This window comes from Notothenia rossii, assembly GCF_949606895.1.
Source record: "Notothenia rossii genome assembly, chromosome: 5".
Lineage (NCBI taxonomy): Eukaryota > Metazoa > Chordata > Actinopteri > Perciformes > Nototheniidae > Notothenia > Notothenia rossii.
The window spans coordinates 25173151-25189156 of NC_136903.1; the positions used below are offsets into that span (position 1 = coordinate 25173151).

Below are 16006 nucleotides of genomic sequence, written 5' to 3' on the forward strand. Positions count from 1 at the left end.
TTTATAATATATATCACTCAGTATAACAGGCCTACTCAGTTTATTTGCTTTAGTTTATATATACAAACAAAGAGTCGATATTTTTCTAAAACCATTCAGTGCTTCACATAATAAAATACACAACGGCTGTTAGGCTGTTAGCTGTAGGTGCGTGTGCGTGGTACAGTGTGTAGGTGTGTGTGGTACAGTGTGTGCGTAGATGCAGCGGACAGATAGGTCTCAGTTGGTTTGGTGTCCTCTGCTTACTTTTAATACTTGTAAATAAAACTTTTGGCCCGTAATTTATTTTCCTTTATTTTCCATTGTAGCGACCAGAGAGGGGAGAGGGGGGGATATATCCAGTCTCTGATAGTGTTACGTTATTATGAGAGTGCTCTGTTTGATTCTGAAATTGTATATATATATATATATATATATATATATATATTCATATATATATGAACTCCTGCATAATTACGAGCCATCAAGGTGCCTCAGGTCTTCCATATATATACATATATATACATATGTATATATATATATATATATATATATACACATGTACATATATATATATGTATATATATATGTGTGTGTGTGTGTGTGTGTGTGTGTGTGTGTGTGTGTGTGTGTGTGTGTGTGTGTGTGTGTGTGTGTGTGTGTGTGTGTGTGTGTGTGTGTGTGTGTGTGTGTGTCCGCATCTGTAGCCTGTTATTGTAGCCTGTTATTGTCTCATTATACCGCACTGTGAATGAATTAAAAGTAAATATATAAGTCATCATGAACACATCTGTCCATCAGACAGAGGGCTGCTGTGCCTCCTGTCATCATTAATGGACGTCTCTTTAAAATGACCGCTCAGAGGAGAGGAGTTCTCATTTCTCTAACCGCCTGCTGCTTCCCCTCCTCTCTCCTCGGTTCCCCTCCTCGGCTCCTCCGCTCGCATCTCCTGTGGACGGGACTAAGTCTCGAGGATAGGAGTCAAGGAGGGGAGTCGAGGAGGGGAGTTAGAGAAATTAGAAAGGGCCCAGGTCTCAGAGCTCTGCACCTGCTCCCAATTCGAACTTGACCACAATACATGTCTGACAAGCTGCTCTGTGATCATCTGGGACAGGATTACTCATAGCTTCTAGGGTCAAAACCAAAACACGCAGAAATAGTTTTTATGCTAAATGAATAGACTTCCAAAGCATCTGACATCTGCCCCAACCCCGAGTTGTTTTAAATCAAGGCTAAAAACCTTTCTTTTTACAGCTGCTTTTCCAGAGTTGATTTAACTGTGTTTTATTAATAACTTTGCACTTCTTGCGGCATCGTCTAGATTTGTCTATTTTTAACTACCTTTTCTTTTACTTTTATGAATGTATTTTTAATTAGGTTTTGTTGTTGTGTGTGTTCATGATTATGTATTATGTAAAGCACTTGGACTGCCTTTGTAATGTGTTATAAAATAACATTATATATAACCTTAACATAAGTAATATAGGTCAACATTTTTACAAAGGAGACACAGAAGACAAATCTTTTTTAGGGAAATGAAAACTAACCTCTTTTAATACTTACATCGATGTTGTACACGTTCTTTTCATGCTCTTATTTTGAAAGCAGGTCAAACATCTTCTCTTCCGGTCAGATATCTTTCACATAAATATGACGGTTTAGCTCCAGCTTGTGGTTGAAGTTTGGAGAGATAAGAGCCGCTCTTCAAAAATGATGGCTTCAAGCTTCAGGGACTGCAAGGTTAGTATTCGGGCTTCAGAAAGTAGTAGACCCTACCTACAAATGTAAGATAAAACATTTCGGCAAAGTATGACACGACTTTCGCTTTTTATGTAGTTTTCGAGGAACGGCTTGCCGGGGTCGATACAATTGTTACATAAGGTTTGCAAAAAGACATGACGAAGCAATAGATCATTTGACGGGATATCAAACTGTTATTGTCTTTCTAATTCAGAGCAAATGTTGACAAAAGCATATTTAGCTACATTTGTCAATATTAAACTAAAGATAACGTCGGAAATATTAACTTTTCCTATCAGTAGGCTACATGGAGTTACTTATATATTTATGATAACAAAATTAAAGAACACGTTTATTTAGCGTGCTGAATCAATGCACTGTAGACTTTATTTTGAAGGCTGGCGATGATACAGTAGTTATTTCTTGTGTCCCTTACAGGCATGGAGTGCAGAGAACCTCCCGATGTCCACCAGCAGTAATGAGGCTTGCAAACTGTATGACGCCCTCCTTACTCAGGTAACACTGACTGCTTATTGTTCCACAAATGACACATTTTGCTAGTACTAAAGGTACTAATAGAAGTTGTATTCATTGTTTTTAAAGTGCTAGTAGTTTGCACGTAGCATTATTATATCTTGCAATATTTTATGAATTTGCATACCATTCAACCCACCCCAATGCATGTGAGGAGTTTAAATGAACTCTGACAAACTTGTTTGAAGATTTCTATCCCCAAAAATCTATTTTGTTCCACTTCTAGTATGTCACATGGAAGAACGATGAAACCTTGGGAGGATTTGAAGGATGCCTTTCTGCGATCACAGCAGCAGACCCTAACTTTGGTAAATAGACGTGTAACGTGAGATAATATTCACTATTATTTTACTGATACTGCAGCTGCAGAGTTAATAACGTATTAAATGAGACAACAGACAAATCAATGTTAAAAGTTCAGAGTAAGAAAGAAGAGAGGAAAAGGTTACAGTGCTAAATGTATGCACTGCTAAAAAAGCCTAATTAATCAAATACTTTGAGCTTTTATATTTAATAAGTAATCATTGACAAAATCCTAACTTTAGTTAGAGAAAGATAAAAAGCTTATCATTCATTGTACTTTGGGGTCATTAAACAATGTACAAATCTGGCCAAGCATACTGAGTAACCATGTTTAGAAAGCACAAAGACCTGTAAAAGGCGAAGACCCTTCAGCTTTACAGACACTTTCAAAACAGACATTTTCATATGTTATGTACTGTATGCACACATACTGTAAAGCACAGGTGTATCTAATAATATCACTAACGACTGCAATGGAATGACAGGACAATACATGGAAGTAAGGCATCGTTATTGTTATTAGTTGCACCTGCACTTTGTCTGCTATGCCTTTCTGATATGATGTAGCCTTGGATATTTAACAATTACACATGCTGTCATTTAATTAGCAAAAGCATTGACCTTCAGTACCTGTCTGTCATATGAAACAATTGTGTTTGTTTTTTTTGTTTGTTTGTTTGTTTATTTATTTAAAGGACAGTGCACATTGATCAACATTTCTGTAAACGGGCCAGTGTTAGCCAGCAGGCTGATTTTCAACTGTTGTCCTTTTGGCAAGATGTTTAAAATAACCAAAACAAAACTAGAGAAATAAAAACATAATAAAACAAAAATACACACAGCAACAGGCAACAACAGTCGGTACAACAATAAATAGGAACAGACAAACATGCAAACAGATGAAATACTATCATACTATGATTAGGGTTGCAAAATTCCGGGAATTTTCAAAGATGGAAACTTTCCACAGGAATTAACGGGAATAAAGGGGAATTTATGGGAATAAACTGGGAACTTTCAAAATTGAAGGTTGGCTCTTCATAGGGAACTTAAACATAGTTGGGGCAAGTATATTTTAGCATAATCTTGACTAAAACAAAAAGATGCCATTCAAGTACACTTGAATATCCATGCCATAGCACACTGCTTACTGCATGGCTATTGAGACCGCACAAAGGTTCGCAACAGGCTCACAAATGTGAGGGTGGAAAAACTGGTTGGCATTCGGGAAAACCTATGGCTCTCTGAGCCTGACACAGAACCATCCTCAACAAGGCTGGACAGTGACACTGAAGAGGAAGACTCAGAGTTGGATGTTGATGAGGCCCAGGAAGAGCCCATTGACTGAAAGGGTTTAGCAAAAATGCAGAGGATTGCTTGAAGGAAGATTTGCATGTTTAATGGAACTTTTTTGAGGGAGAAGGGCTCTTTATTTCACATTTTGAATGGGACTTTGAGGGGATTTTTGGATGGGAGGTGCATTTTTGTTCATTTTGTAATGAGTGGGGTTGGGGTGGATGAGTAACATTTAACTCAACATTCCTGTTTTCGTTCTTCAATGAAACAAATAATTGTTCAATAAAATAATTAAAACTTGTTCTGTTCTACTTTACAAAAAAATGTTGAAATGTTATGTTTTTTTGTTTAATTTTGCATCGAATATTTCCAAAATTCCCCAGCTTAACTTCCCATGGAAATGTTCCGCCCCTTTGCAACCCTAACTATGATACAGTTAAAAGTGTTCACATTTGTTATTGCTTAAAAGCCAGTTCTTATGATAGTGGTTAAATGTATGATAGGAGGTGTTATTCCTTATCTGTATATATTGGTATTGTGTTCTAAAGTGTTGATGCCCTCAAAGAGAAATACTGTTTACCAAAGGAACTGGGAGACCTTGTGGTTCTGCTGTTTTGTTGAGTGGTGGGGGTGCCTTGCCGTTTATAATCTTAAAAATAAGACATGCATCAGTGTGTTTTTTAAAAGATGTTCCCAGCTGAGCAGGTTATGTTTAACCAGGATTTTGCAATGGTGGTATAGCTTAGGTTTTCTGTCCAAAACTTTGAAAGCTTGTTTGTGAAGTGATAGGATAGGCCTTAATGTTGTGCTATTCACCTGGATCCAGCTGGTCATACAGTATGTTAGGTAGGGAATGTAGAGTTGTCAAATAGAGTTTTGCTACAGGTGTTGTCAAACAGTTCCTTATATATCTAAAAGTTTGGTAGTTATTTGCATTTCCTTTCTCACTTGTTTTTTGAAGGATAGAGTAGTGTCAAGGATAGTGTCTAGATATTTAAAATGTGTAACTGTTTGAATGACCTCCCCAGACACATAGACCTTGGGTTCACGGTGTGATACAGTGTTGGTCTTGCTAAAAAACATACAGACTGTCTTCTTAAAGTTTAGATATAGCTGTGAGTCAGTAAGCCATTGATGTACATGTACCATTGCCTCACTTAGTTTGGCGGCAGCTTGGGCCTTGGTTTTTGCATAGACGTAAATGACAGTGTCATTAGCATACTTTTGCACCTCACATCCAGTGTACACTGATGGCAAGTCATTTACATAGAGGCTGAATAGAATTGGGCCCAGTGTATCTTCGGTGTAGGAGAAGCTGCTGTTTATCTCCATCAAGTGTTTTATGTGATATGTTCATGCAAATGAGTCAAGCTGTTGTTGTGCGGGTTCAATATTAATTAATGCTCTTGAGAACTTGCAAGCTGCTTTTGACAATTGCTGAAAATACAGGATCATACCCTTCAAATGTATTGAACATAACAAGCAAATTGAGGTTATTAGGTTTAAGATGAATTGCGTTGTTTACATGAATCATAGTCCACAGATCTGAATATATTAACAGAATACAGTTGTCTTTAGATTAAAAAAACAAAACAACATATAATAGGGCTGCAATGAACAAGGTTATTTTAGTAATGAAAACATCTGCCAATTCTTTTTTAGAGGAATTGTTTAGCCCAAAGTCTCAGAAAATAGTGGAAAATTATATTCAGTTTAATATCAAAATAAAACCGAGCCAGAAAAATCCCATAATTGAGATGCAGAAAACATATATTCTGTCTGTTTTTCAATCAAATATATATATATAATTATAATAATATTCCACATATCTGTTTGCCATTGTCATTGTTACATAATATGGCTATCAGAGAGAATGCCAAAGGTCCCTCCAGAGGGAGCTTCTCTCCCACACAATCCCCCTCTACAGTACATGAAACGCCCCGACTCCTTTGTTCACTTCTGTGATAATGACACCATCATGTAACACTCTCGCTCCTAATGGCTCAATCTCCATCACATCGTGATAGGCTTAAGGGCGGGCCACGTCTAAGCAATTGACCAATCACAACAGGGCCTACCAGCTAACCAATCAGAGCAAACTTGGCTCTGTTCAGTCAGAGGGTGAAAAGAGGTGCTGCAGCACAGACAGTATGAGAAAAATAAAACGCTTTTTGAACATTAAAACATGGAAACATGTCACAGTAGAGGCACAAAATACAAATATGAACCTGAAAATGAGCATAATAGGGCCTCTTTAAAGGTGTCGCTTTTAGATATCTGGCTACAGTATGTATAACAAATGATAATTTTTACAAGGGTATGTTTTTCTTCAGAACACCTAAGTTCCTCTGAGAAAGTCGAAAAGAAAAGACCAGTATTATCTGTTTTCCCTGTAGTCATGGGCCATGTGATCAGTACGGGGTTGAATCTGGTCTCAACATCCAGCTCGGCCCGCCTGGATGAGAGTCTGGCCAGCGCTGTGAGGCGAACAGTGGAGCTGGCCAACAGCCAGGAGATCTCTCCCAGAGAGAGGCTCCATGTCAAGGCTATGGAGCTCTTTTCACATGGGTAAGATCCAGAGCCAGCTTGCCACAGGAAATTTATTCAAAACAGAGAGATGAATAACAATTTGATCAAAGCAGTGGTTACAGAAAAGGGTCTGAAGGGTCACGAGTGGTCTTTGAAGTGTAATATGGGATCCCAACATGCATTGCTGTCTGTCACATAGGTGCTTTTAGACACATATAGAATTCTTACTAATGCGTATAACCTCCTTTTTACAACATGAATTCACAATTTGAAAAAGTAGTCTGAGGAATAATGCATACACATAATGGTATAAGGTGTCCAAACTTTGATTGGTGCATCATATAGGAATTCATAAATAAATTAGTCTTCACTTAAAATACAAATCGAAACTATAAATATCTTAAAATCATAATTTAAAAATAAAATATTTATCCTATGCACAGTAGTATCAAAAACAACATTTCTACAGTGAGCAGTTTTCAGCAGTGTTACTTTTTTTGTTTGAAAAATGAGTTGTATTTTAATCCAACAAAATATTTTAAAACAAATATCTTCAAGCAAGGTTATTGTTTCGAAAAAAATCTCACCTATTGAGTTGGATTCTCATCCCTTTTACCAAAAAAATGTCAATTTAACAATCTGACCAAAAGAGACATTTCCCCTGATTTAATGTAACATGTTTTGAAGTAAGGGCTACAATACAGTCAGTTAATATTAAGTCCAAATAAAGAAGAGATCAGTTTTGTTTATCATCACGAAGGAAGAAACGGGTTGCCTGTGAAGGAATGAATTCCCTTCAGACATCAGAGGACCATAAGAATGTTTAATTTTTTCAGCCATTATTCACGCATCTCCAGGTTCCTTTCTTTCTGTCCCCCTGTGATGCAGACGCTCGCTTCAGATCCACGGCACTCATCTTCAATATTATGTGCCAAAGAACCATTTGTACATTTCAGTCACAGTGTATCTAACAAGTACGCCTTATTTCCCAATGGTACGGCGTAATATATTGCAAGGTTGAGTGAAAATTCTGTTTCTCAATATTGTCACAGAGGGTCTTTGTGTTTTTCTATTGCCTCTAATTCCCTTCGTCCGGTACAAAGCATATTGACGTCTTCATTATTCTCATGGTACACTCATTCTTTTGTCCTTCATTGTTCAGTTTTCTTTAACAGTGACTCATGTTTTTTGTAGTAACTATCCGAAGGCCTGCGAACTATGGGAAGACATTCTGATCGATCACCCCACTGACATGCTGGCTCTAAAGTTTGTTCAGGATGCTTACTTCTACATGGGGGCCCAGCTCCAGCTCAGGGACTCTGTGGCCCGGGTGCTGCCCTACTGGAAACCTCACATGCCTTTGTTCAGGTACAGGAGACAGCACACATTACGAGAAGCATTTAGCATGAGCTTTAATCATATGAAAACTCATTAACCAAATCATATTAGTTTAGATATGTAATGGGAGTGAAGGGGGACTTCAAACACAGGGTCAATTATATACAATACATAAGACTTTGATCGTTTTTGATGGTTAGGTGCTTACTTGCATTACAAATACAAATGGGGTAAATAGGCCTCTATAGTCTTTAAGGCACTTTATTCTTATCTCTCATATAATCTGACCAGCTGCACACACGCTCATTATAATCATGTGCAATGTGTTATGCTAAGTGTCTTGAAAAGATTGAGTTTATATTATATGCAATAACTGGAATATGCGTAAATATAATGAATGTCTTTTTGAATCTTTAATGTGGCATACAGAATGATTAAATAATGCAAATTCTATGGAAACCGAGAACAATATTCACATTGTCTGTCTATAAACCTGATGCTTCTCACAAAGGTCTAAATAGAACTACATGACATTTTTAAGTCACAATAATAATTTGCATCATGAAAAAGAAAGGTACAAAACTAAATTGATGGGACATTAAAGTAAGCAGTTTTAACAATGATCCTCCGACACTTGTGTTCTCCTTAGTGCAGTGGGGGGGCAGGTTTGCCGGCACTTGTAAGTAAAGTGCTTCTAACTGAGAAAATAGAGTGTTTTAAGTAGAGTCTGTTGCACCCTGCAATCATGGATGTCCTTTATGGGTGACCAATTCAGGCGAGTAAATTATTGTTCACTTCCACACCTTTCCTTTTAGCAACAGGTGGTCGAAGTAAATGGATGAGTCATACCAAGTAAAACCCAAATGATTACACAAAGTTTAATACAAAAAGCGCAAACAAACAACAATGTACGTAATGGTCACCAAATGAATGTCCCTATTTGTGGATTTTCTATATCCTGTTGCTGTGAGCCGACACTGACTGACAGCACTGTACAGACGCAGCTCATGAGACAAAGACAAGTTTCCTAACCAGCGCTGTTTGTTTTGAGCAGCGTTAGGTGAGCGCACCGCACATGCCATGGTGCTCAATCTGTTCCTACGACTCTCCCTCTGCTCGTTCTGACCGAATTCAAAACATCGTTATGCTCCGATGGTGCTACTTTGTTATGCCTTAATGTGATAATTCAATGTATTAAACGACTGTAAAAACCATAGCTTCATTCTACAAGGTCGATATTTGGGGTTGCTGAACATAATATATTGTAGCTGTATTTGAGACGTTAAGGAAACATTGGAGTGCACAAAAGTTTAGGGATCAATCATTTAGGGAAGGCTTACCCTTCTCTAGCCTTAATTACCCGCCGCCCCTGCCCGTAGGGATCTTTGTTATTGCTCACTGGTTGGTTACAAAAACAGTCTCTGCTTTTCATCATCCTACCTGAAGAGTAAAAGTGATCTGTCCTGCATTTTTTTTTAATGAAAGGTGTGTGTGTGTGTGTGTGTGTGTGTGTGTGTGTGTGTGTGTGTGTGTGTGTGTGTGTGTGTGTGTGTGTGTGTGTGTGTGTGTGTGTGTGTGTGTGTGTGTGTGTGTGTGTGTGTGTGTGTGTGTGTGTGTGTGTGTGTGTGTGTGTGTGTGTGTGTGTGTGTGTGTGTGTGTGTGTGTGTGTGTGTGTGTGTGGTGTGGTGTGTGCACACCCTCAGCTATCTGAATGGAATGTATTCGTTTGGTCTCATGGAATGTCGCCTCTATGACCAGGCAGAGAAAGTGGCCATGGAGGTGAGATTGTCTTCCCCCTATCAGTTATTTTGAACGTGCTGTTGTCATAGCAGCTGGGTGGTGCAGGCTGTCTGCTTCTGCGCTTGCGGTGTCACTTCAATTTGGCAGCTTATCCGGCTCATAGCCGCCCCACTCTCTGAGCTCAATGCTTAATGCATACAAATTAATTGTGACATGAAGGTCACTTAAAAAATACATTGAGGAACATCATAAACGAAAGTAAAATACTAATGGAAATTGAGCATTGTCATTTTGCTGAGGACTAAAACAATACCACATTGTGTTCTGCATCTGTACTTCTCTCCTTTACTGACTGTTATTGTGTGTTGTGCAGGGCCTGGCGATGGCTCCAGGTGACGCCTGGTCGGTTCACTCTGTAGCCCACGTTTACGAGATGACAGCACAGGTGGACAAAGGCTTGAAGTTCATGGAGAGCAGAGAGAAAGACTGGCAGGTACAACTTTTCTCTTTTCCTTAGCGGTGTGTTTTTCTGATTCGTTTGATAACTGACACTGTACAAGGTTGCTGAGTCCACAAATACAAAATATTTCAATGTTGTATTCCAGGTATCTGACGTGCTGGCCAGTCATAACTACTGGCACTGGGCTCTATGCTTCATCGAGAAGGTAAAGAGTATAATGAGTTTTCTCAGTCAAGCGAATAGTTGTCAGGAGTGTTTGTGGAACTTGTATTTATGATATCCTTTCCCCTGGGTAATTTGAAGTCTGGAGTTGATTATATTGCAAGATTAATTTGTGTTTGCATCTGTGCAACACAATCTATCAACACTGCCTATCTTTTAAGTCTGGAGTTATTCAAATTCTTCTTCCTCACCTCTTCCTCCTCTACAGGGGCAATACGAAGCCGCTCTGGAGATATTCGATTCTCAGGTTGGTCTGTGTTGACAACTTTCATCAGAACCTTAATAGTATATCTGAGTACATGCACACTTAGCCTTTCAAGAGCCATGCATGTTCCAACACACAGGGGATGCAGACTAAAAGCAATATGTTGTTGTGTTGTTCTGTGTCAAGAAGGCAAGTGGGTACAAATTGAAGTCAAATCCATGCGAAAATGCACTTCAGTGTCAACTGCCAAAGCTGATTATTTTTTCGTTCACTCTAAAAATAGGAAAGACAGTTTTTAAGTAGAGCCATTACTGTCCTGGCCTATACCTATACAATACAATTTCTTAATGTTACTTGCCACTGCCATAAGTTTCAACATATCTGCCCTTGTTACATCATTTGCTGAATGTAATGAATGTTTAACCACATGTATCAGGGGAATCGAGCAAGTCCTGAACATATTTGTTTAAAATGGTGTTCCTTGTGTGGAGGCAGTTCCATGTTACATCTGTCAGTGTTCAAGCTGTGCTGCATAGTGAAGGTTTTTCCTGTATTAGGTATTCAGACGTTGTAAAGCCACAGGATCCATGTTGGAAGCTGTCGATGCCTCTTCCATGCTCTACAGACTGGAACTGGAGGGTAAGATACGGGCTGATATGGGAATGTACAAGGTATAACTGGCAATGTTATCAATGTCTGCAATGTGGAAATTGCAAAGGGAGTTTTAATCTTTTATTCATCCATCACTGGACACTACATAAACTGTAGATGTCTTCAGGGTTGGGAGAGTTACTTTGTAAATGTAATCAGTTACTGATTACTGAATACATGGCTCTGAAAGTAATCCGAATACAGTTACAGTTACGTGTCTTAAAAACGTAATCAGATTACTTTTGGATTACTTTCTTTTTCCATCACAGATGGTATGTTTTGGTGAACAGGAGACACAAAAAGCAAAAGGAAACTGAACGTGTTTTTACTGTTTTAATGGCTTATCAAGAGCACAACTGAAACATAACATATGAAACGATGCAACAACATAATAAACTTTTTGGGGATGCAGCTTGGGATGTGAGGAGTGAGGGACACGGCTTAAAACGGGCGTGTCGCCTTCTGTCCTGCCAGTGTTGGCAGGAAATGAATTAAAATGTCGAACTCGGACTTCATTTTAAGGACATTTCGGCCAGGGGTGTAGAGCTATATTTGTTTAAGCACCGGATTGGCAAAACAGGAGAGTGTGTGCACCAGTCTGCCTTGATCTATGAATTCATGTCTGTGACTCTCACAGTATCTGCTGCCCACAGCTGTTTTATAGAAGGAAAACCTCCTTCACTTCATGAAATCTCTGCGGCACCAGGAGGCAGCGGGAGGGTTAACTCAGCCTCTGAGAAGAGGAGCGCGCAGTGCCTTTCACTGTGTTTACCTTCAAAATCCTTAGAAAGGCTAAAGAGCGGTGTGGCTGATGTGTTAAACTTTTAACCACACACACACACACACACACACACACACACACACACACACACACACACACACACACACACACACACACGATTTAAACGCAGACTTTTGTTCCTCCATGTTACGTTGTTATTGTTTCACTAAGCGGACCCGCACATTTTTTTCAAACGCTCCCCTTTTTGGTCCATCTGCGCGGTTTTGTGCGCTGTGATGATTCGGCTGTACCTTTAGTAATGAATATTAAATGTTGTGAGGAAATCTTTCCACCAATAATTCCAATAAGTAATCCAAAATGTATTCACTTCAGGTTTACTAAAGTAACTGTAATCAGATTACTCGTTTTTCAAATGTAACGCGAGCTGAATACAGTTAGCCTACTTGATTTTTGTATTCTGATTACGTAACGCCATTACATGTATTCCGTTACAACCCAACCCTGGATGTCTTCAAGATTACAACGATTAGTCTTTTGAGGTTGATGCAACATTTGTAATGTGTTGCTAATTGGCTTAAGGGCCAAGGAAAACGTCTATTTGGAGATCATTTAAGACAGTGTGGTCTTAAGTGAAACTGCTAATGAGGCGAAATGATCTCCCTTATCATACCTCATTAATCTGAAACTAAAGGGACTGTGTTCGAATCAGCTGTAATTAGCCAAACCTCGGACCATATTCCACTTTTTTCTCTTTTAATTTCAAATATAGACAAAATTACCTGCTGACATTTGAAAAACATTTCTTTTATTGTGACCTTTGTGCAGCTTTCAAGCCATATTTGTGTGTTTGTGTTGGGTCAGGTGTGTGCGTAAAGGATCGCTGGCGAGAGCTGTTCCAGATAACGCAGCCTCACACTGATGATCACGTGACCCTGTTTAACGACGCCCACTTCTTCATGGCGTCGCTGGGAGCTAAAGAGAGCCGAAGTTCTCAGCACCTGCTGGAGGGCCTCCAGGAATTGTCTAAGTAAGTTCCGCACCATTTCTCTTGGTCACTGCATACCTCAGCACTCTAACCGCCTTACATAAGAGCAACACAGACCTTATGTAAAGAGGAGACAGAAACGAGGCTGGGTGTAGGATGGCGAGATAGTGAGCTGATGCAGCGAGAGAGAACTCAGAGCTCTCTCCTCACAGAGACAGAGGTCTTGGCAGATGGACCAGCTGCTGCTGACTCTGGAGCTTTGTGGTCGCAATGTTGCATGGCGTCCAAACCACAGACATCTTGTGTTCTCCATTTGGCTCTGTGTAAAACCCAAGGAGAAGCTGTCACTTAAATCCAGTTCTTTTAAATTGTGATGTTTTTCAGTGTTATGTAATATAATGCAAGTCACAAGAGTCTGGGAATGATGCACTTTCTGGGGGAAAGCAGCTCTTAAAATGTTATTTCAGAGTAAGAAACAAAAAATGTTCTCAACCCAGCTCGGCTGTGAATAATCAGGCAAGCCATGAAGACATGTTTACGTTTGCATTTATTTAATTCCATCACTCTTCTATACACCGTGTCACTCTTATTACCTTGGTGTGGAAGGATTGCACAGCTTTACATAATCCTTATTTTGCCATAATGTCATTGCACATGCTTCCTCTAACAGTCAGAGGCAGTGAGTAAGCATTAGCTCATCCAAGAAAACCCAACCACAGTGTGGAACGTTCTGCCTTACAGGGAAGTAAGTCCTGCTCAGACGTTCACAGTTTTTCAGTTCAGTAGATTAATGCTCTAATACAGTCTGTTTTTAAAAAAACAACCTGGAGCTTTTCCTGTAGGTTTCGTTGATGTTACTGCCCTACATTAAAGGTCCCATGTCATGGCCATTTCTACTGATCAGAATTCCATTGTTGAGGTCTACTAGAATAGATTTATATTGTGCAATTTTCCAAACTCACATTGGTTTCTCATACAGCATCTCTGTACTCTCTGTCCTAAACGGCTTGTTAGAGCTCCTGCCCCCCCCCCTCCCTGTGAGCCCAGTATGCTCTGATTTGTCGGGACGTCGAGAGGCTCGTTGTTGCGATCTGCTGCGAGGAGCGGAAACCTGTCCACTCCTCGCAGCAGATCGCAACAACGAGCCTCTCGGCGATACAGCGAGAACAAGCTAAATTCATCCTGAGCAAACACTCACAGCCGAAGGAAAAACAATAAGTGTGGCTTGATATTGAGTAAGAAAAAGGTTTATAACGCTGTGAGAATGGGTCTGCGGAGAGCATTTCTCAACTTAGTAGCCCGAAAAACGTTTACCCATTTAAACAGTCGTGGGAGATACCTTGTTTGTTTTAAACATCATAAATACACAAACAACAATGAATACTTGCAGGTTTTGTACCCGAATCTCCCACTGGTCCAAACAAAGTAGGAACAGCATCGTTCTTCAGTGCCCTATGCTGTACATATCCGGCATGAATCGCTGAAAGGTTTGGGAAGCTTTGTTTCGTGAAAGGCTGGCAGAGGGTGTGGCCTCTGGGTATCCCCATGTCAGAGTACCCAGGAAGAGAATGAGTAATCTCCAACGAGGCGTTTTGGGGAGGTCTGTGTTAGAGTTTTACTCCCTGCAGGGTGTACTTTGAGGGTTTGTGACTCTGCAGACCGTTTACATGAATAAAAACCTTCATAACACACAAGGGGACGGGTAACAACTGGAAAAGCATGACATGGGACCTTTAACCTTCCAGCTATGCTATGAAATATGTTTTCTCTAGTTGTTAACCTCTCTTTTCCTTCACAGAGAGCCAGGGGTCAATGTGCAACATCAGATGGGACGGACAATCGGTGTACCCTTGTGTCAGGCCATGATGGAGTACGACCGGGGCAACTACAATCGCACCGTGGACCTTCTGTTGCCGATACGCTACCGCCTGGTCAATATGGGTGGCAGCGATGCACAGGTAAGGTCCCACAGGAAGGGGTTAATATAGTAAGCTCAAGGCAAATAAGAATAAACCAAAACCAAACAGTTATTCTTTTTGAAAAGTGTACAGCCTCGACACTTTCTTTGTTTTTTCTTTGGATATTGTCGATCATACTGTATTGTGTTTTCTTGAGTTAATCCCTGTTATTGTGCAATAGGCCAGAAGTGAAGAACACTCTGCAAAAGAGCCTTTCAGTCCATGAACACACCACACAGTGTGAGGATGTACCACAATGTATGAATAATGAATCTGTGATGGACTTAGTGGATTTGATGTTCTTTGTGTTCAGAAAAGCATTCCCATAGGTGCAACAGCGTACATACACAGTAAAGCACAAAAGGGTACAAAGACTATATGTACAGGGCTGAAGAAGGGTAGTGTTACTGTTTACTAATGGGTTTCTCAACTGTTGTTCACAGAGGGATGTCTTCAATCAACTGCTTATTCATGCAGCCATAAAATCGGAGGATAAGCACCATCAGAAACTTGGAAGGTAATGCACAACAGGGACTTGATGCTTTCATATGAAGGTCTGCTGAGATCATAGGACACACAAAAAGGAACTTTTGAAGCATTGGATTTCATCATGATACAGCAGAGTCTCTGTAGGGGCCGCCGTCCACTCCACTTTTCTTTAGTGGCTTTCTATACAAACCGTATGCTCTCTTTATGTAACCATCAGCCGCTGCCTGTACACCATGTTATACTTTCATTATTGATCAGGTCAGCTTCCAGCTTGTCTCTGTAAATCTGTGTTTATGTCTTTGTGCTGTTCTCTTTCTGCAGAGGTCTTCTGGTGGAGCGCGAAGCCATGAGGCCAAACTCCCCAATGACGGATCGTCTGATGCAGAGAGCTCTGGCCCTTCACATCTAGACGGATCAAGATGAGCATGGCAGTTCCCAACGTGCACAACACATAAAGCAACATATGAATCTGATCTCCAATGCTTAGCTTAAGGAAACTCTTAATTAAGCTTGATTAAGCTTTATAACACATTTCTTAAGTTTATGATCTTATATAAAACGAAGTTGTTAATTTGCATGATCAATAGCCTTATATCCTCGGAGATGATTATGTTATCTCTCTAATCAATACTGATCTGTTTAACTAACCTGGTTTTATATTTTATAAGCAAACATTACATTTACAAGTTATTCAGAAATATAATCATCATGTGAAAGTCAATATAAAAAAGCATCTTCAAAAAACCAATAAATATACACTCATTTGCACTCTGCTTGTGATGACTACTTGTGCACCCCACTCTTAGGCAGCAGCATGGTCAGAATGTTTAATGTG

The 16006-nt window shown here is 39.8% G+C and overlaps 1 protein-coding gene across 1 annotated transcript; it reads left to right on the plus strand.

Moving 5' to 3' along the window:
* The first annotated feature begins 1579 nt into the window (after positions 1-1579).
* On the plus strand, positions 1580-15939 carry ttc38 (tetratricopeptide repeat domain 38). Its single transcript, XM_079682378.1, has 14 exons — positions 1580-1719; positions 2158-2235; positions 2480-2561; positions 6249-6420; positions 7576-7749; positions 9423-9498; positions 9833-9952; positions 10065-10124; positions 10350-10388; positions 10904-10985; positions 12601-12766; positions 14523-14682; positions 15126-15199; positions 15493-15939. The coding sequence occupies exons 1-14, from the start codon at positions 1690-1692 to the stop codon at positions 15578-15580; spliced, it is 1401 nt and encodes a 466-aa protein (XP_079538504.1). The 5' UTR covers positions 1580-1689; the 3' UTR covers positions 15581-15939.
* The last annotated feature ends 67 nt before the right edge of the window (positions 15940-16006 follow it).